At 39.0% G+C, this 18,372-nt stretch overlaps 1 protein-coding gene across 1 annotated transcript in view; it reads left to right on the plus strand.

Annotated features, from left to right (window-relative positions):
* Positions 1-17,887, plus strand: part of fstl3 (follistatin-like 3 (secreted glycoprotein)) — a 59,771-nt gene extending 41,884 nt beyond the window's left edge. Inside the window, exons 3-5 of the mRNA XM_028816230.2 lie at positions 8,892-9,107; positions 9,313-9,540; positions 11,910-17,887. Of these exons, the coding sequence (XP_028672063.1) occupies positions 8,892-9,107; positions 9,313-9,540; positions 11,910-11,962 (497 nt within the window). The 3' untranslated portion in view covers positions 11,963-17,887. The remainder of the gene's footprint in view (positions 1-8,891; positions 9,108-9,312; positions 9,541-11,909) is intronic.
* Positions 17,888-18,372: the final 485 nt, after the last annotated feature.

An 18,372-nucleotide genomic window follows, 5' to 3' on the forward strand; every position in this document is an offset into this window, starting at 1 on the left:
GATAGATAGATAGATAGATAGATAGATAGATAGATAGATAGATAGATAGATAGATAGATAGATAGGTAATGCTTCTTCCCTAATGAACGTCATCCAGATTTAAATTTCTGGTCTATAGTTTAGTTGTTTAAATATATCTCATATATAGTGAAAAATGAAACAGGCAAGCTTCATTTTGTAAGCACTTAATAAAGATTGTTTTGTGGTTTTAAAGTTTTTTGGATGGAAGACAAGCAATACTGCTTCCTTGAGCCTCGTTCACACCTGCATGCTTATTTGTGCTCTTTTCTGCAGCTGTGTAAAGCATATCATCTGTACCACGATGGTAAAATCAGTTCTATGTATGCCTCTTATTCACAGCACCATGGAGGAGTGCAGTGACATGCTGCATATTTCCCACATGAAGACACACTATAACACATCATTGTGCACATAAAAACTCAATACACTAAAACTCGCTGCCACCTGCCCCACACTGTCCTCACTGTTACCTCTCAACCACCCCCTCCTAACTGAGGATTTGCACACTTCTGGCATTTTAAAATTTTTTTCCACACTCGAGATTTTTATTTAAATACTAAACGACAGGCAGACACATGTGGAATCAATTGAGCACCTCGTCTCACTGTGAATGGTTTTGCTTATCCCAACATATCCATCTGTCCATCCGTTTTCCAAAACCACCTTATCGGTATACAGTTGACAGTGGCATGGTGGCACTGCGGTTAGCACTACTGCCTCATGGATCAGGTTTGAATTCTGCACATTTTCAATATCTGTGTTAACCCCAAGCGTGTGTTGATTTTCATCCTGACAAATCCACACAGATGTGCAGATTAGATTAATTGGTGGCTCTAAATTGTTCACGTGTGGGCACAAGCAGTGGCAGCGCTCCATCACGCTTCGGTTCCCGCCTTGTACCTTATGCTGCTACGATAGGTTTCAGCCCCCCAAAAACCTGGCTTGAATAAGGTAGGTTTAAGGATTGTTTGGAATGGATATAATTGGAATGTTCTTTGTGACCATAAACTGGATTAAGAAGGTTGGAAAATGGATGGACAACTGGAAAACAGCAAGAGCTGATACCTTGGTGAGCTTCACACAAAGAGTCAGCGTTCTTGTAGATTAAAGTCTGCTTACTTAGCCATATGGTATACTGCATAGTGCCACAGTTTAGACTGACATAAACGAATAAGAATGTACTTGAATATAAAAGGATAAGAATATTCTTATATTCTTGTGAAAATTTGGCAAGAATAAGCCATTTAGGCTAATATAGATCTTCAGTTTCTTTTTACATAATGTTTGCATAATAAAATCCAAACAAGATGTGAAGGTCCCAAAAGTATCAATATCTATGACACTACTTCATAAATTATTACTGGAATCTTTAGTTCTCTCCATGAAGAATAACTTTCTAACATTTGGGGAAAATTTAACACTAATCAATTTGTATCTACTGGCATCCACCCTACCAACTGTCTTTGTACTTTTGAATGATTCTGTTATGTGACACATTCATCTTTATTCACTTTAAATGCAAACAGATCTCTCCTTCATTCTCTCCTCATATCTCAAACCCTGCAGTCATGGAATAAGCCTAGTAATTCTTCTCTCGACTTCATCTATTGTCATGATGGCCTTTTTGTAATGTGGAGACCAACATTGCACGATATGCCAGATGCAGAATCTCTGGTTGTACATCACCACGACTTATCTTGTCAAGAAGACTAAACAGTAATGGAAGCTTCTGAGAAAGTTAATCTTTTTCTGATTATCCCTTCTAACTTCTCTGGATGTACAGTGGAGAGCACACTGACTTTCTGCGTTATGGCAGCAGTCCACTGTACTGTACTGCTGATTTACTGGTACTTACCATTTTGCAGTTCAGTTATTTGGGCTGTTATTTGTTCTTCATGGTAAATACAATTACATATTTATTCCCAATGATTATAACTGTAATTTGATGTTAAAGCACATTTATAAATATCACTGTTCTGAAAAAAAAAACTTTTTTTGTTTCCTATCAAAAATTTAAAGTGTTCTTTATAGATTTCAAAGTGCTGAATCCTAGTCTGGGAATATAATTGCTCTATCACACCCAGTGTTTGAGAAAAAAACTATAATTTTAGAGAAAACTAGGGGGCTTTGCTCCCCAAACCCCCTGCCTGCACTACGCGTCAGCAACTTCATGTCTCTGCCGCTCACATATGTGGATTTCACTTTCACCAAACAACAAACCTTTTAATTCTCACGGGTAGGCCTCTTCATTTGGAACACTCCTTTTCCCTGATGGCAACATGAATTAGACAATCTACAAGTCTCCGACTTAAAGTTTAAAGCCAAACAATATCTACATACTTCTGTCATATCACCTATGTCCATATATTCGATCTCTTTTCGTTGTTCCGTTATTCCGAGTAATAATTTCTGTTTGTTAGCGCTAATGCGATTTTTACTATCAGTTTTTTTAAACTTCTGAATTTTATTACTTTCATAATCTCTAACCTGCTCTATTGTGCCAACGTTTTTGAACCTCTTTACAGCGTTCTACTTTGTCTTCTACTCTTTGTCTTTTATTTCTGACTCCACTTGGAGCTGAGAGGGCAGGAACTGTGTCTGACAATTGCATTCACACGAATGAGAAGTGATTGGACCGTGGCGTGGTTGTAAATGTTTGAGCGGAGGGCGGGACTTGTCAAAATCTCTTGGCAGAAAGTCTTGTCTCGTGGAACCTGAAATTATCTCAGAGAAAGTCTCGTCCCACTGTGTGAACACACACACACATGCACATACACACACACATGCACACACACACACACACAGTTCAGCATCACCAATCTACTTAAATTGTATGTGTTTGACCTGTTGGATGAAGCCCACAGAGATCCATTCAAACTCCACCCAGCGAGGACCCAGGACTTGACCCCAGTCTCCTTACTGCAAGACAACAACGCTACCACTGCACCACCACAAATAATTGTTTAAAATATTATAGTACTTCGCAAAAAGTAGTCACTTAGTTGGCTTTTCCTCTTCTAATCCTCTGAAGGTGTTCAACCTGCCGATGCATGCTAATATTGACTCACTCCACTTTCTATAACATCCCTCCATTTTAGTGATGTCCTCGTGGAACTCTCTCCCCATGTTCATCAGGGGCTGCTCTCATGTTCTCTGGTGGGAAAAAAGACTCAAAGGAGAGAGTAGGAAGTGAATTTTGAAAGATGTGTTGCACCCAAATGCTAGGTAGGTAGGAAGAGAAAACCTCCTCAGCTACTTCCTTGCAGTTTTCTGGCTTTGTATCCCCAAGAGAATTGTAACATCCACTTTTAAATGCCTCCCAAGCTCTTTGCACAGCTTGGATTTCAATTTTGTGCCTTTGAAAAGTTCCTGAATTTTTCTTTTATTTCTACTTTGCTAATGGAGGAATCTCCTGCTTGAGATATTTGACTCCTTCTCCATCTCTCTTCATTGCCTTCACTAATTGTTTGATCAAACCCAGCCTTAACCAAAGTGAGGACAAAAAATATTTTCACTGTCTACTTTCTCTTCTCTACACAATAAAAAGTCATCTTTCTAAACTTCTAAATATGAATTCCTGGCTCTTTTGAAGGAATAAAAAGAAGAAAAAAAATACTGATTGAGAGCAAAAATGTGTAACAAATGATTGATTCCGGGTTGTTTTTGTTTCAACTAATGTTAAGAATGAGGAAGACTGCCATTTGCAGCTCAAATAATATTCTGCGCATGAAAAAAAAAACATGCCTTAAAACAAATGAAACTTACTATTAAAAAAAACTACATATTTTTTTTCAAAATGGCACTTTTCACTAATTCCGATATCTCATGGAAATGGTTTGTAGTAGAGAAATTCAAATTTCAAAAATGGATTCAGCACCTGAACCTATAAAGTGCATTGATTGTTTGGTGCAGCCCAGTGTACTTATTGTCATTGCTTTGTTTAATGATTTGTGTCTGCCACACTGTCATTGTGCCATTTATAACAACAATACCATTTATTGATTTATGCACAGGATGTAGCTCAAAGAGCTTTACAAGATGAGAAAGTAAAAATGGCAAGAAAAGAAAAACAAATTATGGCAAGATGACATTATGAAAGAAAAAATGACATTCCAAAAATAACAGATAAGACTAAATCAATACACATTTACATAGCAAAGAAGTACAGTTGTAATAGAAAATGTCTTTCTATCTAGATGCGTTTTTGAGTTTCTAATGATCAAATGACTGGGAAAGACAGAAAAACAAATAAACTCAGAGGTTTAGATGTTGGAGGAAAAAAAAAACAAAATCTGCAGGGGCTGCGTGGCCAAAAGACCACCCAGCTCCCACTGGTCAATCTACTGAACATAAATGTACAGTCAATCCACAACTTTTGCAAATGTGACGTTGTTAGGAAATGACGCGAAAGTCGAAGACATCAGTGTTAATGCTTTGAACCTCTTGAAACTAGGGGGTTAGGTTCCCGCCTCTACTACAACTGTAATCTTTTGCTACAGATTAATCAAAATACACTTTTCTGCATGGAATTCTTCATAACAAAATATTATTTCTGGTAATATGCACTTTTCATAACACAGTAACTAAGAAATTACTCATAAAATGTGGTACACAAAATTAAATTTGTAACATGAAAACATTTTTTCTTGTTAATGATTTCCTAGAATACTGTGACCTTTCATGTTAACATCTGAATAAAAATATGTATTTTTCTTGGAAGCCAGCAAGACTTCACCCTTGACACTCTGTGCTTCACAGCTGGTGATGACATTGGAGATTGTGAAGGACGCATCGTCTTGAAATGATCCATCAGTGACGTCTGCTTCATGTGCCACTTGAGATCCTTATGGGTCTCATAGTATGGGAGCATAGCAAAGGCGAGTTGACATTTAACCTTGAGGCTGTGATCAATAATGCGATCAGCAGCCCTAATGTCTCTGGCCAGCTAGTCGCAGTCAACAGTTGCTGACAGTTTGGCACAAAGTGTATCTAACACTATCTATTTTCTCACTAAGCCACATCACTGATTTTGCATGCTTGGGCTTAGAGCCTAAAAGACTTGCACTACACTTTGGGGACATAATTGCAATTCTAAACTTCCATCCATCCATTTACCAACCCGCTGAATCCAAACACAGGGTCACGGGGGTCTGCTGGAGCCAATCCCAGCCAACACTGGGCAAAGGCAGGAACCAATCCTGGGCAGGGTGCCAACCCACCACAGGACACACACAAACACATCCACACACCAAGCACACACTAGGGCCAATGTAGAATCGCCAATCCGCCTAACCTGCATGTCTTTGGACTGTGGGAGGAAACCGGAGCGCCCGGAGGAAACCCACGCAGACACGGGGAGAACATGCAAACTCCACACAGGGAGGACCTGGGAAGCGAACCCAGGTCTCCTAACTGCGAGGCAGCAGCGCTACCCACTGCGCCACCAATTCTAAACTTGATTTCTTTAAACAAAACAATGAAATATGCAAAAAATATATGGGGAGCTCTTTACTTTACAATGGTAGGACACTAGCTGCTCCCCAAACTTGTGCACATCAGACCTCTCAATTTTTTCTCTACTGCACATCTCTGCAAAGCCTACAATTATGCGCTGTAGCCAATGAGAAAGAGAAAATAAGGGTACAAATAAAATAACATGAATGATTGAAGTCACAAAAGTTAAACTCAAGAATGTTGAGGATAGTTTACTTAAGTTCTTACTTTTTATTTTTTAAGCTTCATCCTAGGAGATTCGGTATTTGCTCATGTTTCAACATCACTGGCAACTGCACAGGACATTGATCAGGTGGTGGTGGCACAAAATGTCACTACAGAGAAACCAGAAAAGAAAGTAGAGAAAAGTACAAAATGAAAAAAGGTTATGAAGAAAATTATATTGATTTATAATATTCTATGATATAGAATATGATACTCATGTATAATCTATTAGAAATAGAATTAAAATGCAGTTGTAAAAACCCCAAAGGTTATGTGAAAAGACAGTTTCCTCTGGAGAATTAATATATCCAAAAAAGCCAAATTTAAAAAAGTGGGTTTTTAAAACATTTTGAAAATATTCTATAGTATTAGTCTGTCATAAACTCTGTTGGTAAAGTATCCCAGATTTTTTGTGAATGACAGCAAAAGGCCGCCTCACTACTTCTTTTATGCTTAGCTCTTGGCATACAAATGAAACCAATATTAGATGATCTAGGGATTCGACTGGAAATGTAGGGGGACATGCATTGCAAAATATAGGAAGGAACAAGATTATTTACAGCTTTATGTACCATTAATAGTAAGAGTTTGGATGCTGCCTTCTGAACCAACTGCAACCGATTAATGTTAATGTTGTATTCTCACAGCATTTCATTTTCTTGCTCCAGTGGGACCAGGATCAAATACTTTTCATAGTACAGGAATACATTATGACAATAAAACAAACTTATCTCATTTAAATGAGGCCACATACATGCATTATATGTCTTAAGAATGGACTCTGTTGTTCTGTATTTCACATACCATGCCATAAGTCAAAATCCTACTAGTCTTTATAATCACTTCTATACACTTTGTAGTTGTTATGAATCCATTTCAACTAAAGTGATGAACACACAGGTTAGGAATTGCTAGTGAATTCAATATACTCTGAATTCTGTCAAAGGGTGGTGCAGTGCTAGCGCTGCTGCCTCGCAGTTAGGAGATCCGGGTTTGCTTCCCGGGTCCCCCCTGCGTGGAGTTTGCATGTTCTCCCTGTGTCTGCGTGGGTTTCCTCCGGGTACTCCGGTTTCCTCCCACAGTCCAAAGAGATGCAGGTTAGGTGCATTGGTGATCCTAAATTGTGTGCTTGGTGTGTGTGTGTGTGAGCCCTGCGGTGGGCTGGCACCCTGCCCGGGGTTTGTTCCCTGCCTTGTCACCTGTGTTGGCTGGGATTAGCTCCAGCAGTCTAGCTGTGCCACCCATCTAAGACACTTTGAAATCTAAGTAATCAAAGTAGACATCATGCTTTTTTTTAATTTGATACTAGGGGGCTCGCTTCATTTGCCAAACCCCCACCAAGTGCTACGCACCGTTGTAAAGAGGGGGGCTGAACACACCCCAAGGAGACACGGTTGCTCCTCCGAAACCCCTCTTTAACAGTGATACAATAAGAATCAAATGACAGTTGTTTTTTTTACCTCCTCTTTGCTCGATCAGCTGCTGGTTTGCTGCTCCCGTGTCATGTGATCTACATTTCGTGCGCTTTGAACATTTTAAAGTCACTGCCTTGTCTCTCTTGTCCCCCAGACATCCTCAAGCACTATGCAATCTCTTTTTGCTGTCTGTTATCTCACCAAGTAATATTTTCCGTTTGTTTGCGCTAATGTCATCTTTACTGCCATTTTTTGAGTCTTTCGAATTTTTCTACTTGCATTATCTCTATCCTGCTCTGCATGTGTATCACGGGACTTGCTTCCAAAGGTTGTAAGTATGACGTGACATTGTCCATCTGGTGGGATGTGAAAGTGTCTCTTTGTCTCTCTTCAAAAGATCACATCTTGTCGCAGGAAAAACGTCTCGTCCCAAGTTTTTTTTTTATAATAGAGAGACATGGATTTTTCATTTGGTCTGGCATAAATAATATACATCTGGTTCCTTTCCCTCGTTATGGCCTTTTCCTCTTTGGAAAGAGGCTCCCGTTTTTGCTGCATCCTCTTGGCATCAGCCACTTTTACAGTCGAACTGTTTTGCTGGGAAAATGCAAAAGTGGTGATTACTATAATGGCCTTATTTAGTGACTAGTCTAGCCTAGTCATGTTGGGGCTTTGGTTTCTCGACATGCATGTTGATTTATTGTAATTTTCACTCATTCACTGCCCACCATGCTAGCTAGCATTACAGCTATAAACCTTCTCCATGTGTCCCAAATGGGTGTAAGAAAGTTGCTATCATGCTGCTGTTTCTGGCATAAAACGCTGGACAACAGAATAGGCCAGCAAGACTAATTTTCTTATTTTTAGACCATTATATGGTATTTTTATTATCATTTTTGATTTTGTTGACCCCTCTTCTACATGTTTGCCTATTTTAAAAGTGTTCTTCCTAACCCTAACATCTGGATGGAGACACAGATACACAGACACACACACAGACCCTGGTCCTTTTATTAAGGTGGCTAGGCAGGCCATTAATCCCTATAGTTAAACTCTTGAAGGTGTCACTTGGGAAATCAGATAGATTTCTGTAGCTGTATGTCTGTTTAGGGCACAATTCTACATTTTGTCAGGTATTATGCAGTATATGGTTGGCACATATCTGATAAGAATTAGTCAACTTTGTCATGAAAACTAATAATCCATATTTGGCTTACAGAAGGCAGTGCTTCCTTTTTTTTAGCATCCATCTCCACCATCTGCTTTAGCTACATGATGTATACTTTAATTAAATGAATACAACAGCAGTCTTAAAAGAGCTGAACTGTTTACTAAACAAAATGATAAATTTTTTTGTTGGCTGTAATCTGAAAATAAAGGAAAAGTAGAGTGGATGAACAGTAGAAGCACTGGGCACACACACACACACAGAAAAGCGCAGTATATTGAGGTCAGCTGAGGCAAGGCCTCCCAGCCAAGTCGCATATGAAGGTATTAAGAGATTGTCGTCACTGCTGAGCACTAAGCTGCAGTCCAGGTTTCAGGGAATGAGACGAATCCTGTTCTCGCACAATCGCTTCATTATGTGAACATAAAGAGACTTTTCTCTTTGCATCTCTTGATAAGAGGTATCGAAAGGAGTCCGTTGCCACCCGGATGGAGGGGTGCCAGTCTAGCCATTCTGGTGCAGAGAATGCTGATCAGATTGTCCGTTTCATTTTTCTTTCCTTCTTGCAGAATCATGTGACGGTGTTGACTGTGGGTTTGGCAAAGTGTGTCGGATGAAGCAGGGCCGCCCTTACTGTGCCTGTGCACCGGACTGCTCCAACATCACCCGTAGGCAACCAGTGTGTGGTGCAGATGGGAACACCTACAAGGATGAATGTGCCCTTCTTATGGCCAGGTGCAAGGGCCATCCTGACCTGGAGGTCATGTACCAAGGAGAATGTAAAAGTGAGTTTGCAGGATGTGCTGAGCGCAGTGTGACTGCACCATCAGTCTCCTTTTTTTGTTGTCTCTGGTATAAAATCAAAATCAAATAAAGATGTGTAAGCATAAGTTATCTCAAAGAGCCTAAATCACAAGGAAGAGGACATCTGGTTCCATTCAAGTGTCCGGCTCTCTCAACCTGCCATGCTTCTTTTTTTTTCTTCTGCAGAGTCCTGCACAAATGTCGTTTGCCCAGGGACCCACACCTGTGTGATTGACCAGACTGAGAGTGCCCACTGTGTCATATGTCGTTCTGCTCCATGCCCCACACCTACCTCATCCGAGCAGTCTATTTGTGGCAACAACAACGTCACCTATCCCACTGCCTGTCACCTACGGAGAGCGACTTGCTTCCTGGGACGTTCCATTGGTGTCCGTCATTCTGGAAACTGTGCATGTAAGAGGAATTGTGTGTTTAGATGAATATTTAGATGAATAATTAGGATTTATCAGAGGGATGCTAATTGTGTACCCAGGTACTCTTTACTGGTTAGTAAGATGTGCAAGTTCTCACATCCATTTTTGTCTGATAAGCACTAGGAACCAGAGCATGGTAACATGTTATTAAATCATATGCTTACTGAGTGTTACATGCTAGCAGTATTTCTCTTCTTCCATTTTGGAGGTGGAACGGTATGGTTGTTTCACAGTTTTCTTGATTTGACGGCAGAACAGAGTAGTTTTATTGAGGCAGATGTGTAGCATGGCTTATAGAGTAAGGCACTGAAAATGAAATAATAAAGTTGCCAGTTAAGTTGCCATTTTGATTCCTTGTATGACCCTGGCCTGGTCAAATAACCACCCAGCATTCAAAAATACATGCAAACAATCATGCTATACCTCTGCAATTCCAAAGTATCTGGAGATTATGCACATTATCGAACGATTTTAGAAAGTAAAGTTTGTCTCTTTATAACTAATATTGAAATGGCATCTTAAGTTGGTGGTACACTCACGACTTATAGTCAAACAGCATGTTATACTGAATGGCTACAGTTGCTGGATCTCATTGCCTTGCGGATTTCAAATTACATGACTTCATGATGATTTTTCAGCACAGTTTCAAGTTATCACCACATTTTGATAGCCAATTAACTTAACTGTTCAGATACTTTCCAGATATGACAAGTTCAGCTGCAGTCTTGGCAAATTTGAAACATCAGACAGACAAGTCTGTCTTCTGTTTTTGAGTCCAAAACACCCGCTTTTCTTTGTTCCTTGTGGCCACGTTGCATTCATTTTTCTTCTGGCTGAGTGCTCATTGGTTGTCAGTCTTCCTCCACAGATTAAGCCATGTTAAGGCGAGGCACATAGCAGTAGGACTAAGTCTCTGGTGATGTTCATGGAGTGTGCCATGACTGCCCACTAAACTTATGAAAATGAAGACTATAACAGAAAATCCCTGCAAAACTCATGTAGTATGATGGGGGATTGACAGCTGGGATCAGAAAATAATAAAGAAAAAGTATTTTCAGTGTATTCAGCACAGGACACTGGACCACAAGAATCCACATTATCTTGGAGATTCTTTATCTCCTCTGTAAAAAGTTCCAAATTTCAAGATTTCTCCCTCAGAAACATTGTCTTCCATACCAGCTAGTAGAATCAGCTGAATTCTATGCCTGCTATGTAGGAGACAGAGAAGAACAAGCCTGTTTAGGAAGTGGTACTTAATCTCATCCTTGACTCATAGGAGACATTGGTATGTTTGGTGTTGAGAAGGTTTTTGGTGAACCTCAGTTTTGCAGAGAATCCTCTGTGGGCCTAATATGTGCCCAGAGTTCGATTCTTTAATAGTTAAGATGCACTTAAGGAAGCAGAGGATGACATCCTTTTTCCTCATGGTGCCCATAATCTGCCCAAAAAACATTCTTAGAATGCACTCATTCCCTTTGCAAAAGACACCCAATCCTACTTTATATATGTTTAGTAGAAAGGACATAAGTCCATTTTCTGATTTAGGAAACCCTGCAGCTCATCCCTGGCATGTAGGATCTGTTGAAAGTCATAGCTGCCCTGTATATTATCAGGAGGAACTCGCTCCAATTCCTGTTGTGTTGGTGGCACTGGATCATATACCCGCTCTGCATGGGGCACTCTTTTCTATAAATCGTTTGTCTGAAACACTTTTATAGCAGACATCAAATCACAAATGTGCTTTGGAAGTCATATTTGTATATCAAATTAAAAAAATAATAAAAAAAATATTTGATCACTAATGTTTGTTTCCAAGCGTAGCCTGAAGGAGTAGGTAAATCTCATGTACACCTAATAACATTGCTAAAGTGTTGTCAAGTCTGTTTATCTGAATGGCCAGTTCTCATGAAGAGTGTTCTGCTGTTTTGTATAAGGTGCTAGAATCTGTCCTCAGTTTTTAAACCCCTTGATTCTTCTGTCTGTCTATTGGGAGGTCATTTGACCCCTTCTACAATTTTGACAAAGCCCTCAAACTCAACTCTATTATGTAGAAGCTCCTGAATTCCATATCTGCTGTTCAAAGGATCTTTTGATCCCAGGGACATATGGATATGCCAGTTTTGAAACTCCATGAAATATAATCATCTTTTGTGGACTACTGTGACATTGTTACAAATAAAATCTTCATAGGAGACAGTAGATGGTATGCTGATGGGTCCTTGTAATGTATGGCAGATGCAGGGTACTGTGTGAGACAATACTCTTTCTACCATGTAGATTTGAGTCAGTCCACCTGAATCAAAGAAAAGAGCTTGGTTAGAACTTACTTGACCCTTTTTGTCTTTTCAGATGTTCTCAAGCATGCAGTCGAAAAAGAGGAGAGTGAAGAGAATGCCTTGTAGACCAAAGAGTATTTGTTCTCCTTCTATCACCTCAGCCAAAGGAACCTTAGCTTCAGTCCGAGCAGAAAAACAAGATGACCAACTCAGAAACAAAGCCCCACCGTAGTGTGCGCTGCCAGTTACTTTTACATCTATTTATTTCCTCTTTCTTTAAATATTCTCCTCACCTCCGCTCCATATCACTCTCCCTGTCCCTCTAAAAACATCTAATCAAATGGCAAGAAGTCGGTAAGAAGAGGGCAGCAGACCATGAACACAGTCAGACTGCTGTTTGACATTCATTGCCCTGCAGGTGGCAGACTATCACACTTTGGTGATCTACAACTTAGCATCTGTGATAAACGATGGTTGAACTTGTTCGCTGTCTCTGTGAGGGTGAGTAACGTTAAATGTCTCAGATAATTCTCACCAAAGGCCATGCATTCATGTTTCAGTATCACTGAATCTGAGGCAATCCATACTCTCTAGCAAGTAGGGGGAAAGGGAGGGCTTGCTATGTGAATATTGTAAATAAAATTAAACAACCCGAATATTTATTGGAACCAAAGCTAATAAGGAAAGGGGAAAATGCTTTATTTATATATATTATTTTTTGTTTTTCATTCAAGCAAAAACGACCCACTACCTTCAGAGATGTATTTATTATATAGTGTTTTTTGACAACTTCATTTCTTTTCTGTTGCTGTTTTTCCTTCTGTCATGTATAACATTACTATAGAAATGTTTAGTAGACTGCCAGAAATGTTAAATATATTCTAAATGATGCTGCAGACCTGAACAAGGTGCCCACATTCCCCCAGAAGTTACCATCTGAGTGCTCTCAGTTGCTTTTTACCACAATTCAAGACAACACATCACTAAGAATGCATCAGTTGCAATGGTTTAGAATCTTCGATTGTCCTGATTTTTATATGTTGGCCCTTATTTTTGGAATATACTTTAAAAATGTACAATATTGTTGTACAGGCAGGGGACTCTTCAACACCTTTAAAGTCAAAGTTAGTGAGATGTTCATATGGGTTTGGTTTTATAAAAAGTGCAATGGGGCTTTTTGAAATCGTACAGAGATTTTGCTAAATTTGTTGTATCCATAATGTCCAGCAAAACTACAAAAAAATCCTCCCCACCTCAATCACACTTTTCACTCAGTTTACCCCTTGTAGTGTTGATTTTCACCAAAAAAGCAAAGGAATTTTGGCACCACCTGTCAAGAAATGTAAACCTGCAAATCTTCTGAAAAGGTGTGGCCACATAATAAAATAACCAACACCTAAGATACCCACTCGGGATCTCTGATGTACCACATTGATGGGTGGTGATCTGAAAAAGATCTGCTTCCAAGGAAAATCAGAGAAAGGAAAGTCAGATAACCCTGTCCTTCACCTTTTGTGACACTGAAATTTCCACCCCAAGAATGGGACCACATTAATAGCAAATAAAATGACAGAATGTCACACTGGTAAAGTGTTAGCGTTCACGGTATTTTCAAGACTTAGTTCACGAGCTTAGAGGTTTTTCAATTTAATTCAATTCAGTTTATCTTTTCATCATACTCGTCACTAACTTGAGTAAGATTTTAAAAATCTGACACATTAGTAAATAGACACATTAAGATTAGATTACTTCGTAGAACAAGTAATTTCAAATTGATTGACATAAAAAGATTCTTATATTAGCCAATTAGTATTATCATTGAGGTATGGCCAGTTGACAACAGAGAGAGGACAGCAAAAACTCCAGTCAGCCGAATGCCTGGAGAAAATGAACCTCTTGGGGGCATTTGTGGTCAGTTAAATCAAAGTAAGACAAAGGCTATGATCGCATTACCAGGCTGAAGTGACTCAAGTCCGATTTGTTTGGCCTTAATGTGACACAAATCTGATGTTTTCAGAAACAGAAATCTGAACTTTTCAAATCAGGTTTGAGTCACTTTCAGATGTGGTCCTAGATGGGATACATATCTCATTTGTGGCCAATGCGACATGAATGAGAATAGTTACATCAGAATTCATATGTTTCTTTCCCCATATTTGCATGGACTGAGTGCTGCAAAACAACAATGGAGGAGAGCTACAATTGTAACAACAGTCATGGTTCAACCATTAATGACTCCTTTCTCGTATCCGTACATCTCTTGATGCAATAGCTACGGAGACAGTAAAAGAACATTAGTACAATCGAGATGAGAACAGGCCATTCAGCCCACGAAAATAACATCAAGTCTAGTTCAGAAAGTCCCTAAAGTCCTACTGTTTATCATACTACTTGGTAGCTATTCCATGTGTCTTTGTGTGAAGAAACACTTCCTAATGTTTGTGCTTAATTTACCCTTGACGAGTTTCCAACTGTGTTCTTGATGAACTCATTTTAATGTAACAGTCTAGCCGTTTGCTATGTTCAGATCGATGCATACACTGGCTACTAACATACAGTACCATGCATGAGATTGTCTCACAAATGTGACGTTTTTTTTGTTGTTGGTGACACAAATGACTCATACACAACTGCCTGCTGTTTCGGAGGACAGGTGCATTCACATTATAGTAAGATACAGCAGGTCACTTGTGCTTGTGAATGTGACCCGTCAAGATAAGCAAATCCAACCGGAGCAAAAAATCACAACTGAACAAGGAGACTTGCAATGTGAGTGTAAACAAAGTCAGGCACAGTTACAGATCTGATGACCTAAGGCAGGGGTCTACAAACTTGGTCTGGGATGTTCCTAGCAAGTTGCAGGTTTTTGTTCCAATCTGATTGCCTAATCAGAAACCACTCCTTACCTATAACAGATCTTATTTAAATTTATGGCTTGTTTGTGTTTTCAGCCTGCCATGACAGGTCATTCTTACATTGTAGATTTTTTCCTTTCCAAAAATATCTTCCACATGATTTGTAGCCCAAAGCAGATTAGTAATCCTCAGGCCTTTACTTTTGTTGTTGTCAGTTTCCCTCCAAATATTTTATTAATCAGTTAGTTTATAATGAATACACACAGGAGTAAATGGAAGCAATTTAGATGGAGAACTACTGGTGCCTTTGTCATTTGTATCTTACTGCTAATAAGGAGCCATCATAACAGCAAAAGTAGCTGACTAAAATAATCAATTTAGACAGGGAATCTTAATAAAGAAGACAACTAAAATCATGTCAGTCATTATCCAGCTAAAATGAAGTATAATATTCTGTTTGAACAATATGTGCTTCATAAACATAATGGAGTTCTGGGTTGGAACAAAAACTTGCAGCCACTGCGGCTCTTGAGCACTGACTTTGCCAACTACTGAGCAATGCCAATTGGCCCCCCATCACCTCCTGAGCATTTTGCAGGATTATACTGTATATAATAATAATTAATGACATTCATGTAGTACCTCCCTAACCTAACCTACTCAAAGCGCTTTACATAGACAATGGGGAACCCTTTCAACCACCTGGATGATGCAATGGCAGCCATCCGTATGCCAGTACACTAACCGCACATTAGCTATTAGGTGGTGAAGGGGTGAGAGAGATAGTTAGCCAAAAAGGGACAGGGGAGGATTAGGGGCCCAGAATAATCAGGCTGCAGTGTGCAATTTATCCAAGACATTGGGAAACACCCTACTCTTGTAAAAAGATTTACAGAGATCTTTTATGACTGCAGAGAGTCAGGACATCCAAAGAACCAAAGCACCAGTTTTTATAGCACTGTGTCCCTGTCACTGCACTGGGATCCCCTAGGTGGCCTTGCCAACACCTCTCCCAGCAGCACCCCAAGCTTTTAGTGGTTGGTCTCCCATTTAAGTACTGACCAGGACCAAACATGCTTAGCTTCAGGTGGATTACCTGTTCTGAAATGCCTATGGCATGGCTGCTGGCATTATTATATTATATTATATTATATTATATTATATTATATTATATTATATTATATTATATTATATTATATTATATTATATTATATTATATTATATTATGTGTTCTATGTATTCCAATTGAAAGACAAAATCCTTTCATCTTTGGATTTATTCTTGGATTCCAAGGCTCTCAACTATTTCTGGAGTCTTTCCCACCAGAAAATGGGAAATTCTTCAAGATTCTGTCCCTCACTTGATAATTTACAGCAAAGCTCAGACAGTTTCATTCTTCTTTTTATAATAAAAAAATAATTAGTTAGGGGATGAAATGGCTTAGGGGCCAAAGTAGGGCTAAAAGTAAATTAATTGGTCTTCTGAACTATCCATCAAAAAATGGCCCCAAAGATAATTGGGGCAACTGAAGGATGATTAAGAGGATAATAATCATGGACATTTTTTTCAGTGGGAGATTTAGTGAAAATTGAAGAATTTTTATTATAGTTATCCCTGCCAATTTTTACATTACAGAAAGTCCAGTTTTAAAGCTGTGTCCACAATCTTGCGTCATAAGCCTGCTTATTTGAAGCTGAAAACATTGAAACAGGACCAGAACAAGCCTAAGTAAGTCCCTTTGGTAGGATAAATGTCCTGAGACACACTCGAAACAGTGAGGTGTGCTTGCTCAAAAGACAAGATAAATGTTGGGGCACCAGCCCAGCTTTTCCCTTTTACTTGCAAAACTGGAAAATAAACATCGCTCAAAGGTGTGAGTACAATGTTTCCCTGTGGTGTTCTAACATACAAGGTCACTACCTATCAAGGCTTCTTTAGAGGCTTTCTCTTGGCTAGCAGGAGCTCCATCTCCTCTGTTTTCCAGTCAACGACTGACACTTCTATCCAGGTGGCTGGGCTTTAAAGGTCCTGGGACAGGAAGAGGCAGAGTCAGTTGCCCTCACTGGGCGGTATTTTCAGTACTGAGAAGGCAAAAGAAGACAGCAGTTAGTGGCAGCGCCCCATCTCATACCCAGCTGGTGACCCTCTGACACACATGTGTGACAGAGGACAGGTCTCATGTCTTTAACATAATGAGCTCAATGAGTGAGCATCAGAAGGGCTGGTATGAGTTGGTAAGGGAAAGAAAAGAAGTGGGGAAAATTCTTAAGAAGACTTTAGGATAATGTAGAATATACTACCTAGGTGGACAGACTGGAGCACCTTCTGTTTTAAATCACTATTTCATATCGGTTTACTTTGTGTTGAAAAAAGACATACAAACTAGAGAGTTTTAAGTCTCAAAATTATTAGTTTAATCAATTACCTGATGTTTAATTTATATGAGGTGTCACATTGGTAATATTAGTTACTGCTGTATCCCATATACATGCAGAAACAATGACTCTAGATAACAGACGTACATGACAGGCAGAAGAATGAAAGAAATATCGCGAAGGTCGATGCATGCCATGAGGTAATGCCAATGCCACCTGCCTGGCATCTCATCGATTAAACTGTCCCGGCTAGAACATCTTGCTGTATTTTATAGTTAGCTGATTTTCATGCCACACAAAAACAAAGAAAATGTAATCCCTTACTCTTCAAAACTGAATACAAGATAATACAAGATTACGTCCTGATATTCCTTGGAATTTGAGGGATCTGCAGCTGAAAAATATGAATAATGTTATTTTAGGTTCCATTATATTATATTATATTTTGTAAACATATTTTGCTCAGCAGTTTAAAATTTGGTAGTTAATAGTTTTGTAGAGTTTTGTCAAAAGTGTTTTGATGCTTTTTATTGAAAGTTAATAGAAATCTAAAAACGATTCTGCATTTTTTTACAGACATTGGTAACAAATTAGATTTTTGTAGATTTTTGGATCTCCCATACAGTGAAGCTACTGTAAACTCAATGTTCTCATTGGATTTGAACCATAGTGACATTTAATGTTGCAAAATATTGTGGAAACACAAAAATCGATTAAAAAAATTCAGCAATGTCATTTTAAAATTGAGAATGAAAAATGAAGTCTTTTCTCAAATAATCTTTGATTTATATGGTAACATTTATAGAATAGCACTATTAAAAGGCCAAAAAGGATACATTTCAAATTAAAATGACAGCTTTTATTAGTAAAAGGTAGCCAGAGTGGTGCAGTTGCATGGCTGCCTCCTAGCTCAGTGTCCTCTGCTTAAATCCCAGCCTGCTCACTGCTTGAGTGGAATGTTTGTGTTCTCCTTGTGCCTCCATGACTCTCTGCCCATATGCTAAAGATGTGTGCATTACTTTAATGGAAACTTTAAACTGGCCTGGCCTGGCGTGAGAGAGTGTGGGCTCTGTGACAGTCCGGCGTTATGCCTTCAGCTACAGGAATACAGTATGCACAGGCCAGGTGAGACCCTGAACTGGATGATTGATAATAAAGCTTTGCTTCTCATTTGGAACAATCATTTAATTACAGAGTTCCTATTTTAAATGTCACAATGGCTAAGCTAATTGATATGTAAACTGATTTCCCCATGTTAGATATATATATATATATATATATATATATATATATATATATATATATA

Source organism: Erpetoichthys calabaricus, chromosome 12 (assembly GCF_900747795.2).
Source record: "Erpetoichthys calabaricus chromosome 12, fErpCal1.3, whole genome shotgun sequence".
In the NCBI taxonomy this organism is placed as follows: domain Eukaryota; kingdom Metazoa; phylum Chordata; class Cladistia; order Polypteriformes; family Polypteridae; genus Erpetoichthys; species Erpetoichthys calabaricus.